Source organism: Eleginops maclovinus, chromosome 13 (assembly GCF_036324505.1).
Source record: "Eleginops maclovinus isolate JMC-PN-2008 ecotype Puerto Natales chromosome 13, JC_Emac_rtc_rv5, whole genome shotgun sequence".
Lineage (NCBI taxonomy): Eukaryota > Metazoa > Chordata > Actinopteri > Perciformes > Eleginopidae > Eleginops > Eleginops maclovinus.
In genome coordinates this window covers 11,635,552-11,663,124 of record NC_086361.1, presented here as the reverse complement: position 1 = coordinate 11,663,124, position 27,573 = coordinate 11,635,552, and the positions used below count along the sequence as shown (strand labels likewise).

Below are 27,573 nucleotides of genomic sequence, written 5' to 3'. Positions count from 1 at the left end.
TGCCACAGGAGTAGAGAACAAATGTGTAAATAATAGGTATGTTGTGATGTGCATCAAGGACAGCGGTGTGTTTTGACATTCAGAATGCCAGTATGTTTGTCCTTCGAAATTCTCATAAACTCTTCAAGTGTATAAGTGTATTGTTGGAAACAAATGCAAGAGCATTGTGGAGTGCATGATCTTCAGAGCTACTAGATGTTTTTATAGTAATATGGTATGTGGACAGAGTTCAGTGTATTGGAGCCGCTACAGCTTGATCTCCACTTCTCACAATACAATAACTTCAAGAACAGATAAAGAAAGAAAGACAGCAGAAGCTGGAGATCTAGAGGTCATATTTATTATGGGTGTTCTCGAAAATGAAGACAAGAAATATAAAAAGTTATTTTGGTGTCTGCTATGTCATTTGAATCTGCTCCAAAATCTATTGGATGTTTTTCTTGGTGCGTTATACTCACTTCAAGTATCATGTAAATCAAGCAAGTTGTTTTTCGTGTAAACTAAACAGATGAACATACATATAAACCAGGCTGAAAACACAACTTTATGGATTGAGGTAATAAAGGTAAAACACCCCACAAATAATCAAGAAAAGAAGCCAAGCTATAACTCTGGGCATTAAGTGTGACCACGGTAAGAATTTGTTGGACCGAGTTTATATAGGTAGTCGATTGGTAGAATATTGGCTGGTTTGAAGAAGTGATTCCTGGGATCTTTTAAACAGCTCTGAAGACATGTCAGACGAATGTAAAGCAGAGAAATCCATATTAGGAAACTAAGATTGGTAGCTGCAAATATGTCCTAAAAGCAGAAAGAAGGAAGAAGGCTTTTATGAAATTATGAAACAAATAACCCAATGTGTAACATTTAGTGAACAGCTAATACGTTTATATTGAAAAATGTACATGATAAATCCTTTATCTTTGATTTATACACACTCTAAATTGAAAGTTAATAGGAAAGGCCTTAGAGTCAAACTGGCATGACCTCTCGTAATAAAAAGCTGCTGACCAACGCTTGACTCTCAACAGAAGCTTTTAACAAATCTTTCTGACTCTGTTGCCCAGGGATTTGTTTTACTCTCTTCTATTGATCTTTGCTTTGTGGCTGCCTCTGCTGACGAGAAGCAGGAATCTATCCGTGCTCTGCTAAGTGTCCTGTGGAGATTCATTGAGGCATGACTTCAATTGCTCAGCGCAATCTCTGCCTTTTCTTAATAGCCTGCAGAGCTCCTCAGTCAGGTCTTCATTAATGTCTTCTTTTCATTCTTGCTGTCGTGGTCACGTGTGTATGCTTGAAAAGGTTATATCCTATTTTGATGTGTACCAAGAATTATTATAGTTTGTTTCCAGCCACTGTCTCTTATGTCTTTAAATTCAAGAGTTTGGCAGTGAAGGTTAACTTAAAAAGTAATTATGATTTTGATCATTATGATCCCTTTTCTTTTCATATTCAAAAGGCTAAATGAGTCTTAACTTTGTCCAAATAAATACAAATATACAAGATAATAAAATATGTCTAAATGTTTTGGTCAAAAGCCCTGTGTTTGGCCTATGGCTACAGAGGATACCCACTAATTGCTGGATTTTGTGCTTGCACCCTGAGAGGATGACTGCAGGTGAGAACCAGGGATGAGAAAAAATGATATATTTCTTAAAAGTACTTCGAAGAAAAACATATATTGCGTTTATACAGTATATGACAAAGAAATGGAATTAAACAGTGTTTAAGGGTGAGTCTTGGTATTATTCCTCATTTAGTATGAGGTGGTCCCTTTGTAAAAGATTTGAATTGGCATTAATGTATTATTAATACCGCAGTAAAGCAGTAAGAATAGCATTTCTATTTTTCATTAACAGTGAAAATGAAATTCCTTTTGCCTAGATAAATATTCAGGAGACAGCATTCGGATATTTTTAGCTTTTGGGGGTAATGCCCTTGAAAATACCTAAGAAAGTCTTGGTTTGTATTAGCCTCATACATGACTCATCTCCGGTTTTTCCTGCTGGCATTTGAAGCATTTATATAGGGGAGGGGGTTACTTTTTTCGGTATGATGATGTGTAGGCTATAATGATTGCATTGTAATATCCGGGGACGGTCTAGAGTGGAGGGGGAGTGTCTGGCTCTGCTGTCCCTGCCTACCAGGAAAACGCTGGAAGAGCCCACAGTGCTACACAGCCACGCACTGCAGAGGACACACACACCACCAGGGAATATGTCCGCTTTCTCACGAAACGAGGGACGCTTACACCACCGGTGCAGCTCAGTCAAAGCATACCCACTGCCTCTGCTTTAGTTCAGCGGACAGACATCGTCCTGTTTAGCCACTTATGCTCTGCTGAAATCTTCCCTGCTGCTGCTGCTGGTCCATCCTCGTCCCCTCCTCCCCTCTCTTCCTCCTCCTGCTTTCCGCCGTCCCGTAGCCAGGATGGACAAGACTCTGTGCAGTCCGCAACCCGTCCCTAACAAACCCAACTCTTCCTCTTCGGACCGCGGGAACTCTTCATCGACGAGGAAGCCCGGGAGGAGCGGGTCTCACAGCCCGGGCTGCGGCTCCCTGGGCGGCCCGGCTGGAGCTGTGCTGGGGAACAGCATGAATCTACAGCAGCCCCGCAAGAGGCAGCAGGAAGGAGTGCTGAGCAAATACACCAACCTGATCCAAGGCTGGCAGAACAGGTAAGGACAAGGATGGGAAAGAGAGCACGGTTCACTTCAGTGTTGTTATTTGCCCCGTCCACGTTGCACTTTTACCTCCACGTCATTGCGAGAAGGGGGGAGGAGGTGAGTGGGTTTAAAACCCGCCTGCACAAATGACTTGTAGGCCTGCTAATGGACTACTTTACTGACTAATATATGGTAACAAATTCAGGTTATAGGCTGTATATTGTATCTCACTGAGCTACAAGTCCTGAATCGTAACCTAGGTTTGGTTGGCATTTTGTCAAAGATGTGTTGACCGAACTCTACAGTCATTTCTGAGGCTGGATTTAGTGTTGTTGTTGTGTTTGGAGTTGAAATGCCAACTTCCATTAGCTGGTAAACCATTTCCTGAAAATGCACTTGGGTTTGAACGGTTTTTCAGAGAAAATAAGAAATCTGGTGATGTCCAACTTGGGCTCTTGGAAGTCTTGAAGCAATCTCGATAATCAGAAGATTATTGATGGTTAAAAATAATTGTAAATTGTACTATAGTAGTTTAGCAACGCCTTTTCTGATGTTATGGTGCTACATCACACATGCTTCCCAGTTATACACACCCCAGAATTCCGATTAAACTAAAGATTGTTTTCATTATTGATTAGCTATTTAAAGATTATTTTGTATAAAACATCAGCAAACAGCAGATTCCCCATCACAAGACACACAATACATATTCTACTTAAGCAACCAAAAGGTATTTCACAACAATAAAAAATCCATTTGAGATGCTGGGACCACATAATATTTTGAGTTTTGCTCAAAAATAATTAAATGATTATTCAAATAAATCTAAAAGACTAATAAGTTGTCAATGTTGACACAAACATCAGTGTATGGATTGGCAGTCTGCTGCTAAATGAGAAACTATGTCTCCATCACGTACTGTCGTTTTCTAGTTAGAAGTTAGTTAGACGTTTATTTTCCTTCTGTATAATGCACAAATACTGTAAAAAAAACTAACCTTGGTTGTTATTAACAAATTTGCTGTGTACTTTAGGTTGAATCATTTAATCCTTTTGAGAGTGTTTTGCGTTTTGGCACAAAAATCATTGAAAATATTATCAAAATAGCGTTCCTGTATTGCTTTTACTGACTACTCATTGTAGCTCTAGTTATATGATTCCTTACAATAGGCTTAATTTTAGTGCTGTTTTGAATATATGAAACATCTTATAAGGCATCCCATGGGTTTAATACGTTGAATGTTTGATACTATTTTTTATTTAACAGACATATTGCTCATGAAGCATTGCAGCCGCTCTCATTATCTAGAGCCGAATATCTAAGCAACAGTGGTACGTTATTGTGCAACTGTACTTCATGCAGCATTTATGGGTGCACCCTGCCCTGTCAGACAATGAGAGTTTCTATTTGAAGCTTTGAGTTTAATTATATAAAATACCAAAGCCTACAGTTCTTGTTCTTGTGAGCCACAAATAAAACATCTCTCTGTGGTAATAGAAAGAGTTGTCTAGGGAAGTTCCTGTAAGCAACATGAATTATGCAAAATATATGTTCTGCAGCTATAGTGAGATTTGGTAATGAAATTAGGTATTTTTCACCATTAGGCACACACAAAATAACTCCCATTGTTGCTGTTGCAGTGCTGCAGAGATGAAGGAAGCTGAGACTGTAGTATATGATCTGGGCTGGAAGCCAGTGTATATGAGACGGGTGAGGTAGGGAGGTGGAGGTGGAGAGAAAGAATGGCTGCTCCCTGCTCCCCCATCAAGCTGACAGGCAGAGATACAGTGAACTGCATCTTGATTCACCCACAGGAATACTCTTGAACGCTAACACAATTGATAAGATGTGCAGAGTGTTCTGAGCAAGGTGTAAGCTGAGGTACGTTAAAGAAGATGTTTGTTGTTTGGGGTGATGGTACCTTTTTCAATTTCAAAGTGCCTGAAGTGGAAGGTCTTGCTTTCAAGGATAGATCCAAGTCGTTGAGGCAAAGAGGGAGTGCTGACTGACGAATCCTGAAAATGTAGCGTATGGAGTATGGATCATACTCTGCTTCATGCCTGTTGTTCTACCACAGGATGTAACCAATCAAACAGCTATGGTTATTCTGTTCTTCAAATGACAAAAATGAACTGTTTTTAAATGGACTAATTGAAAGCGGAAAAGGATGATTCCGGGAGTCATGATATGATCTACTTTTGTATGAGGCCATTATGCTACTAATTTACACGCCTAGAAAAAGCCATAAAATCATTGTCTTTTGAAATATATGTATAACTATAGTTTGAAGATTGGGTCTTGTCAGTTATGTAGTTTCTAAAACTATATTGTGTTTCCCGGATTAATAGGATAAAGATAAAGGCCTGTGTTTACGGATGACATTGGTGTAAACAAACCAGAAAACATATATTATCTAAATTATAAGTTGTTTTAAAATAACTATCACTCAAGTTAAGTGGTGAAAGCAGCGTTCAATCTCCCTGCTATTGAATTTAGAAAACTGTTGTTCACATTTGTTTGTAGATTGTGAGAAAACTTCCACAAGTAGGCTATACAGTTTTCAAATAGTACCTTTGCCCATAAGTGCTTTTTCTGCCACATTGGATAAATTAAATTAGAGGTTTTTACTAGAGTTGATGAAAGAAATGTACAAAATAAAGCTTGTTACATTTGAAAATGACTTGAAATATCTAAAGCATTACAGGAAGAAGAGAATAATCCTTGCTCGGGTTTTGTTAAGTTAATATCTTTAAGTGCCTTCAGCATTTATAAATAGAAACCCTTGAAGGAGAGGAGGCAGTGCACTGATAGAGACTGGCGGTGTTGGAGTAATTACAGTCGTCAGTCACGTTCCAATATTTATCAGGCGGATGAACTCATCGTGTGTTTGGCAGGTACTGCCGTGGTGGGCAGTAGACCTGAGTGGAGCTAATCCTGCCGCTGTGTGGGTGGCCATGTGTCACTGTGAAGTGCTGTTACGTTGTTTAGGAGTTGTGTGTAGGTTTCTGTCAGAGAGTGTGTAGCCACTTCTTGTTTCTATAGTATAGACAAAGATACACACTTTACTTTAAATGTGAGGACACCCAATGTAATGGATTCCTTAATTCAAGTGTGATATTAAAGTTGAAGTGATTGAAGTGGTGCTAACGACAGTTACTTCAATTAACCAACAAACACATGTCTAAATATTGCTAGCTTGTTAATGCCATGTGATGTATTTTTGTCTAACCTGTTGTTGATGTTGTTGTGATTTGAGGTGGCATTTGTCTATTCAACCCTGTCTTTGCTGTGTCCCTTTGACTCGCTTGTCAAATAAGTGTTATGGTGTTTTCACACATATTCCTCTTTAAACTAATCAAACTCAGTCCTCTTAATGTGGATAAAAAATTGGAGAACATAAAGCACTCACAGTTCTTTGCGTTTGGATTCACATACTCAACTCATTTGAAAGCAAACTCAGTCGACCTTCTGGTTTGTGGGACAACAGACAATACTCGAAAAGTGGAAAAAAATTGTACTTTATGTAAACTGATAAAGAGGGTGAAATGATGCAGTGATGGATCGGGAAGGTACATCTTTATTTGTACACCTTTATCACACAGTTTTGATGAAAACATATTTGTTTGCAGCATGTACACAGAAAAACCAGTCAGTTAATACAAACGATATTAAAGTATTGAACAAAATGCATACATCCCCTCACGCTCATATTCAAACACCCAGAACATGTTCTCTGCTGAGCCTAGGGTCTTTTTCTACTGATATGTGTAGGAGGTTTTGGGTCAGATAAGATTCACACAAGGGAGCTTATGGGGATGTAACGTAATGCAGCGTACACTACATCTACATTGTGTGTGTGTGTGATAACATCAGCTTAGTCATGCTTAGTGTGTGATGATTCAGTTTTTCCATCTGTAGAGGCCAATGAGGTCTAGCGGTCAACTTTTCATGCAAGAGCTATTGGTTCCTTCTTTGTTTATAATCTTTTTCTTAGACGGATGAGTGTTTATGCGTCACATGTAGGTACAATATATGCATGCAGATCCCAGAGTACTAAACATTCAAAGCTCTCTCTGTCTGCTTTTTCAGTTATCTTGTAATATAAGGGTTGCATCCAAAAAGATTACTACATGTTTAGATAGTACATTTTCTGTCTTTTTATAGCAGCCGGCAGGGTGGGGAGTACATTGTCCAGGATGAATTATTTCTTTGCAGATGTGTTCACTTGAAAAGGAGCACTGCTGTGCTGCTTTGATCAAAGCTGTGAGGATCTATGTGGTGTTTCTGTAGCAGAAAACAGGAAGAAAGCTCAGCCTCGTTTTCATTTGTTGCCCTTATTTAGGTGGCTTGTATTTGTCTTCAATATGGAATAGTCCTTTGGTTTGGTGGTAGATGCAAAATACAGTTTCTTCAGAAGTTGAAAAAAACATCTCCACTCAGTTCCTCATACAAAAAGAAACGTAGGAAAGTAGCTGCTACCTAAAGCGGATCTGAGCTGAGCTGTACCATGTAGTGGAAACTTATTTCCACTAGCATTAGAGGAACCTGTTAAAGACTAATCTGATCTGAGAATGCTGGTCTGCCACTCATGGTTATAAATAAATGTATACAGCATTAAGATTATTCAATGACATATTTGAATAAAGTGTTGGCTTTACATGACCTCTTTGAGACAACACAATGCACACATCCTCTTTTCTTAACAAGTATAAGTCACTTTTCCTGCCAATAATAAGGATGATTTACAGCCTTTCTCCCATTCTGACGTTCCTCTGAAAGTTTTTTATTAACTGCCAAAACAGCAGCAAAGAGGAGATCCAAATCTGCTGACAAGCTATTTCCTGCATTAGGAAATGGCTGTGTTTCTGTCGCTGAGGATAAATGTGCGTGACTAAGCTCTTTTAAGAGTGTTGTTATTGTTATGGTGCAGATTTACTTGAATGAAAAACAAAGAAAAACATCAGTAACTGAAGGCTTTATTTTGTTACAGATGTGTATTCTAGTGTCTGTGAGTGATATCGTCTCAGTGGTAGGTTTAGATCAGGGGTCTCAAACTCGCGGCCCGCGGGCCCACTGCGGCCCTCAAGACGATAGTTTGCGGCCCCCACCTCAATATGAAAGTTTAATGTTAATGCGGCCCGCGAGTTTGATACGAATGGCACTTTTCAGTGTTGTGTGCAGAGCTGAACGAACCTACCAATCACGGTGGGGTATATTGCTCTCGGGGGCGGGACATCGGCCGCGGGCTCAGAAGCGGAGGCGGCTGCGGAAATTGCTGCTCAGTGGGACAGAAAAAGAAGCGGAAAAGACGTATCGGCTAAACACTGAAACTTCAACGCGACAGTGACACCAAGTGGAAATATATATTACACAGCCCCAAAAATGTCTTTTTCTAAGCCTGCAGTGAAGAGAAAGGTTGGTGATGAGCACAGACAATTTCAGGAAAAGTGGGAAGTGCAATATTTCTTTGTTGAACACAGGGGCATCCCGACGTGTCTTATTTGCACAGAGAAAGTTGCAGTGCACAAAGAATACAATTTGAAACGTCATTACACAACTAGACATGTTGAGGAGTATGCAAAATACCAGGGAGATGAGAGAGCCAACCGGGTTGCTAATCTTAAAACATATCTACTGAGGCAACAAGATTTCTTTAAGAAAGCAACCAGAGAGAATGATGCAGCAGTCGAAGCTAGCTACGTGGTTAGTGAGATGATTGCTAAAGCAGGAAAGCCATTCACAGAAGGTGAATTTGTCAAAAAGTGTATATTACAGGCTGCAAGTATTGCCTGTCCAGAAAATAAAGGTCAGTTTAGCAATATCAGCCTTTCTGCCAACACTGTGGCAGAGAGCATTTCTGACCTGTCAAGTGACATTTATGATCAACTGTGTGAGAAAGCAAAAAGTTTCAGTGTATACTCAGTCGCTCTTGATGAGACCACAGACATCACGGACACTGCCCAGCTCGCAATCTATGTCCGTGGTGTTGATGACAATTTTGAAGTCATAGAGGAGTTGCTCACAGTGATTCCAATGCATGGCCAGACCACCGCCATCAATGACAGGGAGGAAAAATGGACTGGTGGCACTTGTTCAAAAAAAACTGGAAGAGGAAGGTGTGGAGGAGGCCATTGCTCTGCACTGCATTATCGATCAGCAGGCTCTTAGCAGCAAATGCCTGAAGTTTGACAATGTGATGTCTTTCGTTGTGAAATGCATCAACCAAATCAGATCCAGGGGCTTAAAGCACAGAAGGTTCCGTGCTTTTTTAGAGGAAATGGAGCCAGAATATGGTGCTCTACTTCACCGAGGTACGTTGGCTCAGCAGGGGAAACATGTTGAAGAGATTTTTTGAGTTGAGAGCGGAAGTGAAAGCCTTCATGGAGAAAGATGGGGTTGCTGTTCCTGTGCTAAGTGATCCCAAATGGCTCATGGACTTAGCTTTTTTTGTTGATATCACACATGAGCTTAATGTACTGAACAAGAAGTTACAAGGCCAAGGGCAACTTGTTAGTGCTGCCTATGACAACGTGAGAGCATTCTCTACAAAGCTTATGTTATGGAAAGCCCAGCTTTCTCAGATTTTCCAGCATGCAAGGCACTCATGGATGCAGGCACACCATTCAGTGGTGAGGAGTATGTGGAGGTCATTTTGAAGCTACAGGAGGAATTTGATCACAGATTTGCAGACTTCAAGACGCACAGAGCCACATTTCAAATTTTTGCGGACCCCTTCTCCTTTGATGTGCAAGATGCCCCTCCTGTGCTTCAAATGCAACTCTGAACTCAAAGCCAAGTTCAGGGAGGTGAGTGGAAAAGCAGACAAGCTCGGGCAATTTTTGAGAGAATTGCCCCCCAGCTTCCCTGAGCTTTCACGAATGTTCAAGCGGACCATGTGTCTTTTTGGGAGCACATACTTGTGCGAAAAGCTCTTCTCTATGTTGAACTTCAATAAGTCCAAGTACAGGTCCAGACTTACTGATGAGCATCTTCAAGCCCTACTGAGGGTCTCAACTGCTTCATCCCTGCTTAAGCCAAATGTGGCTCGGCTATGCGAGAGGAAGCGCTGCCAGATCTCTAGCAGCAAGAAGTAGGTAGAAGAAGCCATGTTCAGAACAGTTTATGTTCAATGTTCCATTCATGTTCAGAAAGTTAAATGTTAAAGAACTGTTAATACAGATATTTGAATCTGAATAATAATAATTACATTTCTCTAGTCAGCAACTATATGTGGTTTCTTCAGTCTTCTATATCTGCTGTATTATTATTATTATTATTTTATTTATTTTTTACTGATTGATTGGTTTTTTTCTTATGAATTTGTTCATTTATTTTTTCATCTTATTTTGTGTTAAAAAATAAAAATAAAGACATTTGATAACATTGGAATGTTTTTTAGTACTTTTCTTGTGGGGAACCTGATGCGGCCCAGCCTCACCCAGACTCTACCTCTAACGGCCCCCGGGTAAATTGAGTTTGAGACCCCTGGTTTAGATGAAGAATCAAAAAAGCAGCCAAAGTGAAATTCAACGTTTTCTGATATTTCCCCCTCCCTGAGATAAATACATATCATTGGATCATGGTGTTAGGTCGTAAAAGGGCAATAACACTGCTGCAAATGCTCTGTGATGATCAGTGTTGTCCTTTCCTTATATTTGATTTGGCCCAGTTTGCTGCAGGTTCATGCTACCAGAGGGGAAATACTGCAGGTCGAACATTATCAGCTCTGCTATAAAACTAGAGGCTGAATGTAAAGCTGCTGTTTTGTTATCCAGCACCATCCATCATGTTAAAGGTCTACACTGTGGTGTAGATGCAAAATGAAGGACTTGCCTGGAGGGGTCAATGGTAAAAGCCTCCACTCTGCTGACTTCATGTACTGTGTGTGTGTGTGTGTGTGTGTGTGTGTGTGTGTGTGTGTGTGTGTGTGTGTGTGTGTGTGTGTGTGTGTGTGTGTGTGTGTGTGTGTGTGTGTGTGTGTGTGTGTGTGTGTGTGTGTGTGTGTGTGTGTGTGTGTGTGTGTGTGTGTGTGTGTGTGTGTGTGTGTGTGTGTGTGTGTGTGTGTGTGTGTGTGTGTGTGTGTGTGTGTGTGTGTGTGTGTGTGTGTGTGTGTGTGTGTGTGTGTGTGTGTGTGTGTGTGTGTGTGTGTGTGTGTGTGTGTGTGTGTGAGATGGCTGGATAAAAACTGAGAAAGGCTGGTCGTTCCCTAGTTGGCTGTGGTTGACATAAATCTCCGGCCTGGTGGAAGGGGGCAAGGCTGTGATTGGGATCAATTTTCAGAGAACAGTATTCACTGCATCCTCTCTAGGGAACTGTGGAGGTTCATGGGAAAATGCCTGATGTGAAGGAGGCAGTAACAGAGTTCCTTTGTACTCTTATTGTTTGCATATTTGAAGACTGAAGCCATTCAGTTAGTTGATGATTAATAAATGAGTAAATAATCTGATCTTCTGTCGAGCAAAATGTAAAAAATGTGCCTGCTCCAGAGTCGTATGTAAGATGTGCTGCTTTGCTTTGTTTCATATAATTGTAAGTTGACATTTTTTGTTTTGTAATATTGGTTGGACAAAACAAGCATTTTAAAATGTCACCATGTGCTCTGTGAATGACATCTTTTTATGTATCCTCCTTTTTATACACTATAATGATAAGTAAAAAACAATACTCAGTCTACAATGCTGCTAGCGGCATTACCAAGCTTTACTACATCGCAGTGCTATGCATCAGCAATGACAAAGCTAAATAAGCAATTAAGATGTTTACCATGTTGGTCCCTGTTCACCGTCTTATTTTAGTGTGTGAGCATGCCCTTGTTTTCTAATTAGCACTAAACATAATTTGCATCTGAAGCCCATTATAATGCCTTCATGTTTTGGACCAATGAAAGATTCAACCAGATTGTGGCACAAGTGGAAAGTTGGGCTGGAATCGTCAAAATTATAAGGATTATTCCTCTGGGCACCTTTTGATATCACACATGTTTTTATTCCACGTAGTTTTTGAGAGATTTCACTATGGACCAGAGAGGTGGAATGATTGTCAGACCAACGTTGTCCCTTGAGCTTCACACTTGTCGAGTTGCTAAACATTGGAGAGTATTGATGTAATGCCAATGCTCCCTTATCCCCAATGTAACCTTTTCTAAATCTGACTGTGGGGTACTCATTGGGAAGGCAAACTTAGACCATTTTGTCTAAAACATGGCCCAACATAAATTATATAACAGTTTTTATAATGACATGCATATTAAACTGTGTTAACTGTGGAACAGTCATGTTTGGCTGAACGTTGATTCGCTAAATAAGGACAAAATGATCAAGATTTGCTGGGGAGCTTCTCAAATGTCAGATTTTGCAGGGTTTTTTTCTCAGTTTTTTTGCCCAAATCCAAAATGTGCCTACTTACATCGTCTTCATTGGGCAGATTTGCTGCCGTGCTTTGTTTAATGTTTTAAATCTAAACTGATAGTCAGCTTTAGGAAAGTTTGATTTATATTTCTCATCATTTTCTGACTTTTTATCAATTACTTGAGGAAATATTTGGATTAGTAATAGGGAGTGATAGGGAATATTATTATTATTATATTATAAGTATTTAACCTTTGACACAGTTCATAATTTTCTCCTTCCTCTGTCTCTATTCCCACGGCATGGCCTTGGGGGGCTGTAATCCCCGTTAAGGAGGAGCAGCTTGGGCGCTTTGTTGTTGCTAGATTCTGAACGAGCACAAGCTGACATGAGATAGTTTATTGTTTAGGGCCATCTAAAGGCCCTTCTCATCAGGAACGTAGGTTCCCTCTTGAGAATTGGTCGGGCAACCGCTGTGTCAATTCGTGGCTGCAGCAAATGTCCTGTCAATTCTGCGGCTGTAAAATTCATGGTAAACCTTCAGTGTTTGCCATAAAAGTTCCAGCCCTCTCGTGTCTCTCTGAGTTTCGTGTCCATTGCTTCAGAAGTTTCTATAACAGGGAGCTGACTAGGGGAAGTCCATTTCAATGTTTGGTATGACTGGTTCAAAATTAACACACATCCAGGTAATGTCCAAATGATTAAAGGGTTGTAATACATGTGTAAAAAGAGGAGGAAGTCTGGTCATATACAAACAGGTCTGTATTGCAGATGAAAATAAATACTAGTTGTAATAGTAAAATGTAGTAGTGTGACTTCGGCGGGAGAGCAGATTCAAGTGAGCTGTTGCAGGTCTTTTTTCAATCTGTAACACAGCTATTGAAAAATCAACACCTCTGGTAAATTTGAGTTGACATCTTAAATCATCAGAGACACCCATGATGTGGCAATAGAAAGAAAAATCAGATGTCCATGTGAAGAGTGCTGCTTCTTGGTAAAGGCCAGATCAATACTGCAGCTAGTGTAGTCGTGTTTGGAAATAGAACATTGATTGTGAACACGGGGCTTATCAGAGAAAAGAAGGCCGATACATGGATCATAAGACAGGACAAAGACAACCGCTGTTACCTCGGGCCACTCAACACAAACAAGAGAAAGGTCAGCCAAAGCCACCCAGTGCCACTCTGGCCCGTGTCGAACTGCAAAGCGAAATTAAAGCGTTAAGCAGGGCAGAGAGGGCGGTTTCTTGAATGTCATACACAATCCTTTCTGGCCACAGGAAATGAAATGTGTCCTCTCTTATGTTTCTGTCTGGCATTGCATATTCAGGCCTGCGGTGAGCCAGGCAGAGATTCAATTATGCAGTGATTGAATGTGATTTATTAATCACAAAGGGAAAAATGTGGGGTATAATTTCCCACACTGCCTCGAGCTGTGGCATCTGCTCAAGATGACCGCACTAATCGCTACCTTGAGTAATTTGGAAATGAGCTGCCGGCTAGATGTTGGTGAAAGCTTAAGGTGCACAGGAGGGAATTTTCACTAATTTTGCTTGGAAAAATGTGGTAAATAACATCCTGCAGGCATTGAGGTGAGAAATGTAAGGCTGTTGTGTCTGTTTACAGCAGCTCTCTTTTGCCTAACTTCACTCTCATTCATAGCCTATCCCTCCTCTCTTTCCTAATCTCTCTCACAAGTCTGCGCAACAGAAGTAAAAGAAAAGTTTTACCGGTAAACAAGCCGCGATAATGACATCATAAAACAAAATGATAATGACTTCTGCTTTTTCCCTCTCCCCTTTCCTTCTCTCTGGCCCATTACTTCCCTAACTCTGTGTTTGTTTTTCTCCCTTGCAGGTACTTTGTGTTGGATCCGGAGTTGGGACAGCTGCAGTACTTTGTCAACGAGCAGGGGAAGAGCCAGAAGCCTCGCGGGTCCCTTCCTCTAATCGGTGCATCGGTAACCCCGAGCGATGAAGCTCCGCACATGTTCGTTGTAAATTCTGTCAATGGAGAGCTGTACAAACTCAGAGGTGAGACTTCATGCCCGCTGCAGGCTGCCCGTATATGGAAACGTACAAACAGAGTGTGTTTAATGTTGTAGTACTTTTTCTGTCCAGTGTTTGTGAATGCACCGGACACCTTATGGGAGGATGAGCAGTTTTACTCTTAAAGCTACAGCTCATCATTACTTTTGGATAAACAATGGATCCCAGAAGGAATTATTATTATTTCCCTCTGCTCCATTGTGCACATTATAGTCTTTTGGCTATTTGTTTTATATTATATTTATATTTGCTTTTTATGGTCCACAACTGTTTTGATTAACTCTCAATGATCTCATAGCTGCGTTTCCAGTTGCATTAGACATCTGTTTTCAACAAAATAGCTCTAATAAATCCACTCACATTACCTACCCAGCACCCAACAGCAGACAAACACAGTTAGACACTAGCTTGTGAACTAAGTGGAGCATTTAGGTATCAACCCCAGGAGCTGGTTGGTACCAAAACCAGAGCTAAAACAGAGTCAATATTGGTTTATTTCAGAAACACAACTTACAAACTCCTTTATAATTGCTTTTTTAATTTATCAAACCTATTAAGTGTCAGCTTCTTATTACTAAGGATTTCCTGATTCTGTCTGTTTTAAAGGATTGTAAATTGAATTCTTATAGCTCACACAGAATAAGCCATATAACAGCAGAAGAAGAATATTTTATCAACTAAAAAGTAATTAAGCTTGTGAATTGTTATTCCACTATGGTGCAATTCAGAGAGCTACAAATAATGATTATAGTTGTTTTATTGGCAACCCAACCTCAATCAGCGTTTTTTTTCTTAAAAACTCTGTATGTTGAGTGAAACGTTTGGCCAAAGCATAACATTTACACTATAGAGAATTATGGCTTTAAGACCCAGTGAGTGTAGTCTGTCACTGTGTTGAAGGCCTTTGCTTTCAGTGACCTGTATCTGGTAAAGCGAGAGAAACTCCTTTCTACTGTTGCCCAGCTTGAGTCGCTGGAATGTCCCTTTTCACTCTCAAGGGGGAGGATAACAGAATAACTTGGCCTATATTCCCCAAATAACTCAGTGTTCCACGTGTATCGAGCTAAGAGGAAACAAAATAACTCAGTGTTCCACGTGTATCGAGCTAAGAGGAAACAATGATCCGTCAGAGAAGATGAAGTTGGGCTGAGTAACTAACAGGCACAGTTTCAAATGTCTCAGTGAGATTTGAGAAAGATCAAGAAAGTCATTGAGCGAGAAAAGTTATCTTTTGATACAACTTAGCTTATCAAACACGAGGCTGGTTTAGAAGTTGAAGATTTCCAAATACCTTGAACTGCTTTTAAATATCATTCCTCTGAAAAGAATTGCGGTTAAATATCAGCACTTGTTGTCAAAAACCTAAATTTGCTCAAACGGCAGCGAACAAAGAGGCTCACATGGACGTCCTGAACAGTTGGCTATTAAGATATGCCAGTATGCTTCAGATATAGTATTGGTTACCATGGGAATCCCCAGTAGCTCACCTTGCAGTAGAACAAGAATAATTTGAATGTTCAGTCGGGAGTCATTTTCCAGGATTTGTAAGCTGATGGTCTGTCTAAAGCTATAAATGCCACCTTTATTCTCATTTTGATACCTTTTCAAGAGGGTTTCACAAAATGTCCTTGTCGTTAACTGCTGTAACAAGATACTGGATACGCTAATCTGCAGCTACCTTGAGGAAGCGGCGTTTCGGTGTCACAGTGATTCCTTATCTGAAAAGCTTTGGAAAGACTTAAATGCTATCTGATACCCAACCACCAAAACAAGTTGGTCTAAGTTGTTAACATTTTTTAAATTGTGATCTCTTAGCAAAGGATTTTCACATGTTTTGCTCAAGATTTCCCTCTCAGGCAGGATACCTGTTGGCCTTCTGGTTGGATGTGGTTTTTCAGAGCAGTGATAACAGATTATACAGATTATTCATCCTAAAAAGACGCTGGGACTGATCAGCAATCAAAGATAATGCAGTAAAAGTGAGTGCTCCTGGTAGTAGTAAAGAAAGAAATATAACAATATTTATTGAGTTTATATTCAGTTAGGTCATGTTTTAGTTTTTGAACACTATTTGGAAAATGATTTAAGCTTTAAAGGTAGTGTTGTTATTGAGTGTTTCAGTCTTTTGGTTAAACTTTTTTACATAACATATGGCATAAAAGTATTCATCAGAAGGTATCAAGTAATAATTGGTAAGAATTGGGTTTGAGCAGTAAGATGACAGTTATGTGCCTTATTTGTCTAAACAATTATTACGGAAAGCATGATTACCCATTTAACTATGATTTATTATTGCGTAGATATATATATATATTGTTCTCACCTTTTTTAATAGTGTTTCATTATAAATGCAAATGATATACTGTGATTCACCAGGAGACTCACATTTGACATCTAACACACCAGCTAAAGCAGCCTGAATGGTTTTCTGGCTCTAAACCTAAAGCGTTATATGTTAAAGCAGAGCAATAAAAAGCGAGGCCTTGATAATCGGATGTTGCGAGACTATCGGGCAAAGGTCAGAGCAGTGGGATTGTAAACATGTCTCATTGCACAGATGGCAAATCAAGCCATTTATCATTCTATGTCTCAGTAAGACAGTCAGTCAATGAGGGGGTCAGGCTGTGTTCAGCTTTTAAACTGGCTCATTAGGATGTCTGACACAATCACTACGCGTCCTAATAATAAAAGCAGGTTGCAGAATTGTTATGCACACACTGTTGTTGTTGTTGTTGTTGTCGACCATTGTAAACCCGGCAAGAACATTTTTCATTACAAACCTGCCAAAATATGCCATTTGTTTGGTAATTCTGTGATTTTACAATTTGGGATTTCTTTTTGAGCACAAGATAAAAAAGTAGGACACCAATCCCATGTTGGCAGGCGGTTATCTTAACAAAAGCACTTTTGATTCTTACAAAACCACAAATGTAAAATTATCAAGTTGTGGTTTTAGATAGATAGAATCGGAGGATGAAACCCTCTTTATTTTTCACGTACATGCACACAGCAGAGCACACACAGTGAAATTTGTCCTCTGCATTTAACCCATCCTAGTGCTAGGAGCAGTGGGCAGCTATTGTGCAGTGCCCGGGGAGCAATGGGGAGGGGGGGATTGGAGGTGTCTGGTGCCTTGCTCAAGGACACCAAAGCAGGGCCTAGGAGGTGAACTGGGACATCTCCAAGTAGCAGTCCACCTTCCATATTTTCAAGTCTGTTCGGGGACTTTAACCGACAACCCTACGATTCCCAGTCCCAGCCCCTACTGACTGAGCCGCTGCTGGTTTTCCAGGGATTGGTAGTTGTTTTGCTTTCAGTCCTTATGCTAAGCTACGCTAATTGGCTGCGCGCCAGAATCAATATGTAACTACAGAGTGGCATCAATCTTCTCTTCTAACTCTCTGAAGGAAAGTTGATGCAAGACATTTCCTTTCAGTCATTTATGAGCCTATTTTCTGATTGTTTTTAGCGTCAACATTTTATTGTTCCCTAAATAAGCTTTAACTATAGTTTTGTGCTTTTTCTTCAAAAAGTCAGCCTTTTCTGTCAATAACGGTCCACTTTATATATATATAAATATAGCATAACATATTTTGTGGACTTTAAAGTTGCCCCCATTCAATTAATTTTTTTTTCCCTCAATAGTGTTTGTCTTCTGATGTAGTTCAGTAAAGTATAAGAACATGTTTCTGCCTACACATGACATTCATTCCCCTTGCATGAATATTTGAATAAACTGCTCAGCACAAAACACACAAGGTGCAACATTCTAAATCACAAGTGAAGAAAAGCTATCAAGATCCAATTAAAACCTAAAGTCAAACCTCAAATGACATTATAATATAGTGTAACTGATTTAGTGTGAATAATAACAGGGAGGTTATTTTAATGAGGGAAATCTGCTTGCTGTAATTGCTACCACTCCTCCTGTCAGCTTGTAGATTTTCTTGAAACATACCTTTTAGTGACTCGCTCATTAAATCTCCCAAGACTTAGATATGCAGATATAACTGCTGGGGTGATGATTAATACTCATTCTTAGCATTATTAAAACAGATAACAGCTTTTGCAGTGCTGTAATTAAAATGGGTTGGACAAAGCAACAATGGCGATGATCAACTGAGAAGGAGGTTTATCTCTTTTTTACCCTGAAGAGTTTATATATTATTCAGCCATCTCTCTGGGATGGATATTCACATTACACATGGACGTATACGAGTGTGTATTGTTGCTTTTTCAAATGTGCAGACGGACCAGTTTCTCAAGTCCTTGTTAGTCCCCTCAGTTAACAGCCCAAACCCTCATGCATTTATCACTTGAATAGAGCCGTCAGCATGTTACCTCTAAACCAGCTTTGAATTTTTCATCAATATCATAGTATTCTCTCTGAATGAGAACAGCACGTCCTGCTCTGAGCTAAAGCAGTGTGCATATTTCTTGCATCACCATGCAAACAGGTGCATATTAGCATAGCAACACTGCTCTGCTCAATAGAGACAGCTAATTATCTTTAATCACAGCTAGGCTTGTGCACATTGCAGAACAAATATCAGATTTAGGCTCACTCTCTTGGTAAGTAGGTCCTTTTTAGAGAGAGCGATTTCAGTGGATGATGAGGAATAAGTGGGAATGTATATTTGGTCTTTTTGCAGAACGAGCTTGGCACAGGTGTTTTCTGTCTGAATACTGTGTTCTCCCCCGGAGAGGTGAGCAGCCGCTCCCAGTGGGAGCGAGCGTCTCAAGCTCTGCACTTGACAGGAGCTCTGTGAACGTCTCATTTTCTCAGAGTTGCCTCTTTACGTAAAGAGGCCTTTAGGAGGTGCTCTCATGACTACTGCAGATGTCTCAGCTGTGATTGATTGACAAGTGCAAATAGAATTTTCCATATGTTAAAATACCTTTCAGCAGCACGTCAAAAAATACTTACATTGAACGGAGAATTTACACATCTCATTTCAGTGTCCATGTAACTCCCTATACATCTAATAAAGCCATGCTTTCTCTAAGAGACAGTGCTGCATTTTAAAGCTCTTCTTTGGATAGGGGGAAACAACTATAACATAGTTTGATTAAATTGCCTGACAGCTAGAGTTAAAATAAAGAGTTTAGTATCTTAAAATGAACAAACATACGTCAAGTGATAAAATTAGTTTTTTATTTTATTATTTTGCGTTCCTCCTGCTGGGATTGACCTCCAGCCTGTACTCAGTGTTATCCGACCCCCCAAAGACATTGTTCTCTAATAAGTAGTCAGTGAAATGGGATCAGAAGGATATTACTTTCCAGTCTGACCCGGAGCAGGTCAAAACAAGCGGACAGTCAGCATCTCCTTCGAATGTCAGGGTTGCAGCTCGCTGTGTTAGTCAGCAAGTCTGAGCTTCAATCAGCTATTTGTGTTAAGATAACAGGGGGTATTGTCTCTGTGCCGAAGGGGAAAAACCACAAGCATGCAGAGAGTATCAAGCTGCTTCCTGTGCTGTTTGCAAATCGGCCAAATTAATTGCTTCTATCCCTTGAATAGGGAATGTTCAATTTAGCACAGAGGGGAAAATGAAGAGGTTCAGATGTGATGCACAGACCTCAGGACATCATGGAGAATGTATCAGGGTCACATGGCCTGGAGGACAGTTGAATAATCATTTTGGCTGCAAAAGAGATAACTGACATCCAGCAGGAGGTCCTCACTGATCACTGGGTACATTTAGTCAGGAAATCCACCTTTTTAAGCCTTCTCTGTAATAGTAATGCCAATTCCCTGATTTATATTATGGGCTGTGCAGTTTAATGAATTTACAGCAGTGGAAGAGTTAGATGATTAGATCAATACCAGTGTCATGTCTGTACCATATATAGCCAGAAGTCTGTTATATTAGCTGAGCACATACACCTAGCTTCACATTATTACACTTTTACCCGTGTTCAGTGTTTATACTAGCGTTATTATGTATTCATATTTCTGTTTGTGCTTTATGAACCCATCTCTATCTTTTGGTGCAATATGAGCCTCGAGTTAGTGTTATTCTTTCACTTGATACAAATGTAGTGCCTAAAAGGGCTGTTGGTTAGAAAGACTGCCCCATAGAAAAGCAAACCACACTTCAAACCTCATACACTCAATGCCTGCACTAAATGCTGTATGTGTGTGTCTCTGTTTGAACCGAGTTTTGGGTCAAAATACTTTTCACTGCAACGTTTCAGACCGGTTGAACTTGATCCTCCTAACCTGTAGTTAAATACATACTGAGCTTACGAGAATCTAGAGCTGAAACAAACAAAATATGCAACAAATGGCTATAATCAAGCAAGAATGTGTAGTGTTTTTTTATTTCTCAAAATCTCAGTTTTTCTGTTAGCCTGTGAGACATTAAATTCATGTTCTTCATATCAACACATTTCTGACATTATATATCAATGATTTGATGTTTTAAAGAAAACTATTTTCAGTCATACATGAGTCTAATTCTCCTTTCAGAAAATCTGAATTTGTTTCAATTGTTAAGATTTTTCACTGTTAAATAAGAAATGTATATATTGATAGCAAATAGACTTTTGATTAATTGGTCAAAAATAGGCACATTTGATGTCTAAATAGAATCAGCCTATTAAATACCCATGATTGTTTATTACCTTCATTCTTCCACCATGGTTTCTAAAACTCCTAAAATCTTTGAAATCATATTGAGGAAAGGACCTCTATACTATTATAAATTACAGTAATTTTAATTTCATTTGGTCTTCTAACTTTATTCCTTGGATTTCGAGGAAAGCTGTGAAAAAGCATTTACACAGTAAATTGATACTAAAACATTGACAGTTTATTAAATAATGTTCTTCCAAAGAGATTAACATTTAAAATATGTCCTGTGATAACTGCAGTTTTGGTCCTCCAGCTGATGTTTAGCGCCGTGTAAAACCCTTGGGCAAAGATTTAGAAGTTCATCAGAGGAAATGGGATCCAAAGTACAATAATAATAAAAATGGAATGAATGTGGAAAGACACTTTATGGCAGACAGCTTTCTTATAACTGCCTATTGACCCAACTGTGAACTTGTGTAGCAGTTTATTGGTGATTCATAATGTCTTGTGTGTGTAAAGGCAGTTAAGGCTTGTACTGTAATCTCTTTTATTTTTGTTCTGTTTTTTTTTTAGCCTCCGACGCCAAGGAGCAGCAGTTCTGGATCAATCAGCTCCAAACGTGTGCCAGGCGCCACTCTGATAGCAGTGCCAAGGTAAAACACGCACAAACGCACGCACGCACACATACTTTAAAATGTTGTAAACATGACACTGTTCCTGGCTTTAGGTATGTTGCTCAGGGAGATAAATGAGCTGAAAGCCTCAACATTTTTACTTGAGATTCCTGTTTGCCTTTGTTTATGAATATGACAGGTTTCCCATTTCAGTAAACTCAGGTCAGGTTATTGAGTTCAACAGTTTGTCATTCTGTGCACAGGAGGAGGTCCTCCACCAGGGTAAAACCTTCTACAGTCCCAAAAATGTGTGACCCTTTCTCTCTTTTTGTTCTGCTTTTAGTTCACTGACATTTTTAGTGAGTCTAAAGGTAACACATTTTTTCCATGCCATTTTTCAATTCAAATGGCATCATCCCCCAGGAGACTCATTTAACTTTCCCTCTGGAGTTTTAAAGTTCTTTCCTGGCTCCTTATTCTCATCATCACAGCGTTATAAAATTACCTTTCCTCTCCATGTAGTCGTGCAGCAGCCTCCAGCACCAGCTTTTAGCCAAGTTCTTACATAAGTATTTACTAAACATTTACACTCCACACAAACTACTAGATTTTTACGTATTCATTAGTTGTTAAATAATTGCTAAATATTGACAACCAGTAACTGCCAGGTGTATCTGTTTGTAGCTAACTGATCTAACTGACAAAACTTACGGAAGCTTACTACACTTATACGTTCATAAGTAATAAGTAAAAGAGCTAATTTGAATTATGGTTGATATCCAGACACTTGATCAAAATGTATTTTAAAAGATCATTTTTTATTACATTTTACCAAAGTTAGACAATATATCTGAAGATGCAAGACATAATACTTCAAAAACAAACATCTACATGAATAAAGAAAACAGTTGAGCTTACATTTACAAATAAGTGTCACTTAATTGAATAATGTGAATGTTTTGAAGTTATGTCACAGCTTGTGTTGTAATGCTACAGTAACGTTTAGTTTAAATAGATGATTGCTTTTAATTTGAATGCTACAGGTGTTTTCTAGTAGCCAACACACCATCAAGTCTACTATCCAAGTTTTTAAGATATTTTGTGCACCCCGAGTTATTCATTTACAAGTTTCAAACTAGCTAGTTGCCCTATAGAGTTGGACTTTATACACAAACGTATAATGCTATTTATCATCTGAATAGCTTATTTTTAGAGCTGCAGTCAGGAAAATACTAGTGTCTCTTGCAGCTGCCTCTAGTAACTCTAGTGTATCTTAATCTACACACGCTGTAGCCTTGTTGCTGATATTTGCCAACTACTTCAGTGTCATAACGTGACATAAGCTAATAATTCAGAGGTTTGTATTAGGATGTGGATTCATTACTAGCTGTTTTTGATCAATTCACTTGAACTAGGACGAAACAAGTTCAAACAGATATAAAAAAATATGAAAAGCAGCAAACTTGACTCAACTTATTTGGTCTCATTACACTATGTTTCACATTTTCCTATAAAGGATTATTCAGAGTATTCTTTAATTTTTCTCACTCCTTCCTCACTCTCCATGAACAATGGCAGGGAGATTAAATCCACAGTTACAGACTTTGATAAATGCCATCCAAACAAAGGCCAAGTCCCTGCAGTCAACAAGTAATGCCTAATCAATGAAATCTGTCTGTGTGAGTACAACTTAATAACTAAGCACCCCACTTAAAAATAGCAAATCATTTAAGCAGGAAATAAATCGTCTGACTTTTGTTAAAATACTTAACACAAAAAGAAGGATACAAAAAAAAGTCAGGACCACTTTTGTTGTATGTCTGATGGATTTGAAATGTAATTAATAATGTACAAACTGTAAAGAAATCCACAACGTACACACCACAACGTACACACCATGCAGAGCTCAGCTTTAACGTGTCATGTGCAACTTCTCTTGCTTGTATACTTTGTATATATTTTTAGCTCTTCTATTGACAGAAGACAATTTTGTGAAATATGTCAGCTCGCTTCTGCTGCCTTACTTGAGAATGATTGTATCTAATATTCCTGGTTTTATGGTCCTTTTCATGTCTCTGTGGCCTCATTTCTCAAAAATTACAGTGTTTGGTGCAGTAAGAACTATCTTTATCCACAACCAGTCTTTTTGAATATCTTGGATTAGTATTTGGGAAATATTCTGCTAGAATTTGAAGGTATTAATCTGTGGGCTGACTCCATCTTTGCTGTGATGTAGCCCCATTTCCCTGATCCAGTGGGGAATGGGTAGATTCAAACTGTATTACTTTGTTGATTTATTGTATTAAAGTGAATAATGTGCTGTCAAGGTATATTTGTTGGTCTGCCAGAGCTGTAGAGGAACACGCTGATGGTGGGATGCTTCGCTGTTCGATGTTTTGAACTTCTGAAGTTCAATTTGATGATTATTTTATAATTTATAATTGTGAAAAATCTTTACAACCAATCAACTAAATCTGACCTCTTGTTAATCCCACCTTGTTGGTCTCACAGTCTTGATTGACAGTTTCAGACAGGTAAGGAGTGAACTCTCTTAAAGGGTTTTAAACACGATGTTTTACTTGGTGGTTTGGATTGCTTTATAGTTCTACGGTTTAATCCGTATTATGTTCAACCTTATTGAGTTTGTCATATAAGTGAAATAACATTCTGTTAAGTTAAAGATATTAATCTATTTAGCAAATTAGCTTCTTTAAAACTCTTGATTCAGGCCAACAAAACAGTTTCCATGATTTCCCACGATGATTATGTTTACTTGTTCGGCTTAACACCCGTTGATCAGTAAATTTGTCTTGGACCGAAAGACATTGTTGAATTATACGTGTGGGACACTTCCTAGACTATGTCCCTGCTTCTATTCATTGTCGCTGTCAAAACAAGGAAAGGATAATCTCATTGTTATCTTACATACATCTTTAGGTAATATTATGAGAAAGTACATGATTTCATTTATATTTTTCATTAATCTCTCTCTGTGTGTGGTTTCAGGTGAGGAAGCTGAAGGGCTCCGATGAACACTTAAGTGTGGAGAGAGCAGGAGGCCAGGAGCTGCTGGTGAGTCAAACACTGAGATTCACCTATATCTTGTTTTTCACATAGTTTTACCTTTTCAACCATTAGAAAGGACATGTAAAACTCCAATTTCTCTACATATTTTTAAACAATCCCTGCAGCCTCATTGTGTGCCTCATCACCGGCTCGCTCATTCAACACGTAGCTCTTCACAAACTGCTGCACAGCTGGAGCGAGGGGAAAGTCCAATTACTCTGCTCAGCCATGATGAGAGAAAGCAGTCAAAACATAAGAAAAAATTGGATAATCAAGGAAAAAGTGGAGGAAGGAAGACAGTCTATCTCTCTTTTTCTTCCTACCCTGTGGAGCTGAACAGGCGTTTTGTTCCTGATGGTCGGCTGTGGGGCATTACCACGGCAGCAGCTGTTATTACTGTACCCACTGCTGTGGTCTAATCCGTCCCTGAGCTGCACTGTCTGCCTCTCAGATCGCAATCGCAGCTCCTCTTGTGACAACCAGCAGTGGAGCGTCGCCTACATCACTGATAACAGGAAAGGTGCAGCAGGATTTATTTTTCACCAATGAAAGACCAGGGGTTTATTGTCCCTGTGTTTATAAGTAAAAACATTTATTAGACTTGCTTTAGGGATGCATTTATTTTGAATTCAATGTGGTGGAAGAACAAGGTCAAATATTTTGTTTTGCAATTTTTCTCTCAGTACTTTATCTGTGGATCGCCAGAAATATGGCAGTCACACCTGAAGATATTGTATCACAAATTTAAATAATAAAAAAAGCCATTGAATCAGCACTTCTTTGACACAGCAGACTTTTTAAGCTTTACTATCTCATCTCAAGGTCAATTGAATATCTGCTCTGGAGTTTTTCATCATTTCTCATGATTTTTATCAACAAAATGACTTGGCATAAAGTCTTATGAAGGCCTGCTGACATGGATTTTTGATCTTTCAATTAAATTATCCTAGTTTTAGAATCCAGTTTATGGATCATTTCTACTGATCTAAGATGTGTGAAGATAGAACTTTAAGAGGCTCAAGTAGCTCGTTCCTATGTAGGTTGTTTTGATTGAGTCCTCATTTTCCGGATCTCTAAGACGTGGGTGGCGAGTGCAAAGTAAACATGACCCATAAAGCCACAACGGTTTATGTAGAAGAAACAAGAGCTATTCTTCTTAAGGTCTGATTGATACACCTGTTTAGCATTGTAATGGTAATCGATTTGAATCCAATACTGAATAATAAATCAACACTTTCACTTGGGTATCCCTATCAAAATGTATCTCAGGTTAGAAAGTGTTCGTTTTTTTATGTACTGTATCTTTGAAAGGAACTTTTATTATTTGAATGGTAAGGTTTCTATTTCCCGCACCTATTTTGTTGATTATTGAAACACTTTATCTCTTCAATTGTAGAAGAAGAAACATGAACAGTTTATATTCTGCATAAGGACATAACCGCATCGACATTAGCTGCCCTACTAACGTTTTGTCATCATTGCATCTAACAACTATCTGAATGAATCTATGACCACTACAAAGAGTTAAATGTTGTTATACTCTCATTCTACTTTCTGTGTGTGGAAACTCTTCCGTGTGGCTGGAGATACTTATGGATTGTCATCAGGTTCAGTACAAGACATTCACCTTGTTCAGTCAGTTTTCTCTGTCAGATTATCCGGATACAGTTGGTGTTTTTTATGATAGCTGCTTTTAAAGTTCAACTCTAGTTTTACTGGTTTCATAATTTCAGTTAAGACCAGTTAAAATAAACATCAAGTGTCCCAAAAAAATGTCTTGCTCCTGCAAAGCCTGTGAGTGATTTGTCAGGTGTAAGATAAAAAGGCGTTTCTATACCAGTGCCCAACAACAAAATGTGGTCCAGCACAAAAACACAATTGTGTAGTTTTTTTTTCTTGCAAGGAAAGAATTGTGGCAAGGCGTTATCTCCTTTCCATTCATAAGGATGGTCCATTGTTCCATATACTGAAGGAGATAAGAAACGCAGCATTGAAGCAAGCTTCCTTCTTATAATCGCTGCCATTTAGATGTTCCTGGGTCACTGCATTGTATTGTCATTTCAGTTAGGAACCTTCCTCAGCAAAAAATGATCCAATGCAACCCCGGTCTGACAGTGAGCACATCTGCAAGCTAATTAGCAACATGATAAATAGTCCAGTAACTATGTAACTACATGCACACGTAACCCTGGACAGAGAGGGCACTAAAAGTCAGGCTATGGACTTTGACTGTGCCTCATAATGATGTTTACTTTCTGCTTGAATGGAAAAAGCAGCTTCTGCTTGCTGTTGTGTTTGTCTGTCTTCGCCTTTAAACTCAAATCACTCAAGTAATACTATGATTACATGTTGATATGTGGTTGAAAATCTACAAGTCTAAAAATAGTTGTATCTATAGTTGTATATGTATTTAAAAAACTATTTTCCCTCTAACAAAGATTATATTATACTGAGAAGCTAATTGTGTGTAATTAGCGTTGTTCCCTGCAGTGCAGAAAATGACAGGTCAGCAGCTACCCACGCTGCCTCTCTCAGGGCCAAGTCCGCCCACGGTCAAGTGACAGCACAGCACCTGTGAAGCCGCACGCATCAGGACTTTTTAAACCCCCAGTTTAGTCAAGCTGGGAGTATCCAGCCTTATATGTAAAAGTTTAGAAGACTGGAGGCCCAATCGTGGTCCTAATTGTATCAAGGCCTTAGGGGTAGATGTCACAGTAATGGTGTGTGTTTGTACATTGCATTTTTTTTTAAAACTGGTCCGGGGTTCAAAAGTCGACACCGATTGATTTTAAAGGGTCACAAGCCAAAGGTGATGGAACACAGTGCCCTGTAAGATGTATATCGACTCCTTTATCTGAAAAATCTAATTTAGACAAATTACAACACCTATATTTAGCATGTAGCTACCTCACCCCTCTGCTCAATACTCCACCTAATCCCACCATCACTTCCCCTCCTTTACTTTTCCTCCTTGCAGTTTCTTGTTCTGATACTCCAGTTTATTGAAATGCTCGAGGCTTTGTGCCAGTTTTGGAGGACGAAACCTCAACGTCTCTTATCTGTTTGCGCTCCTGAAATCCCGTCTCGTTTTCTGCTTACTCACGCCTCGTGGTTCTGCCTTGCACAATACAACAGTGTTCTCTCCTGTAAGCTGATTATGCGCGGTTTAAATCACTACACAAGGACCTGCCCTCTATTTAATGTTTTGATGCATCTAATCATGAGGAAAATGCTCTTATTTTTTAAGAATGTGGTG

General features: G+C 39.2%; 1 protein-coding gene across 2 annotated transcripts in view; it reads left to right on the top strand.

The window, feature by feature from the left end:
- Window positions 1–2,158: 2,158 nt before the first annotated feature.
- The window catches only part of LOC134875271 (oxysterol-binding protein-related protein 10), a 58,187-nt gene continuing 32,772 nt past the window's right edge, over window positions 2,159–27,573 (top strand). For both annotated transcript variants that reach the window (XM_063899772.1, XM_063899771.1), the window contains exons 1-4: window positions 2,159–2,678; window positions 13,870–14,045; window positions 21,211–21,290; window positions 24,258–24,323. In XM_063899772.1, the coding sequence (XP_063755842.1) occupies window positions 2,431–2,678; window positions 13,870–14,045; window positions 21,211–21,290; window positions 24,258–24,323 (570 nt within the window). In that variant the 5' untranslated portion in view covers window positions 2,159–2,430. The remainder of the gene's footprint in view (window positions 2,679–13,869; window positions 14,046–21,210; window positions 21,291–24,257; window positions 24,324–27,573) is intronic.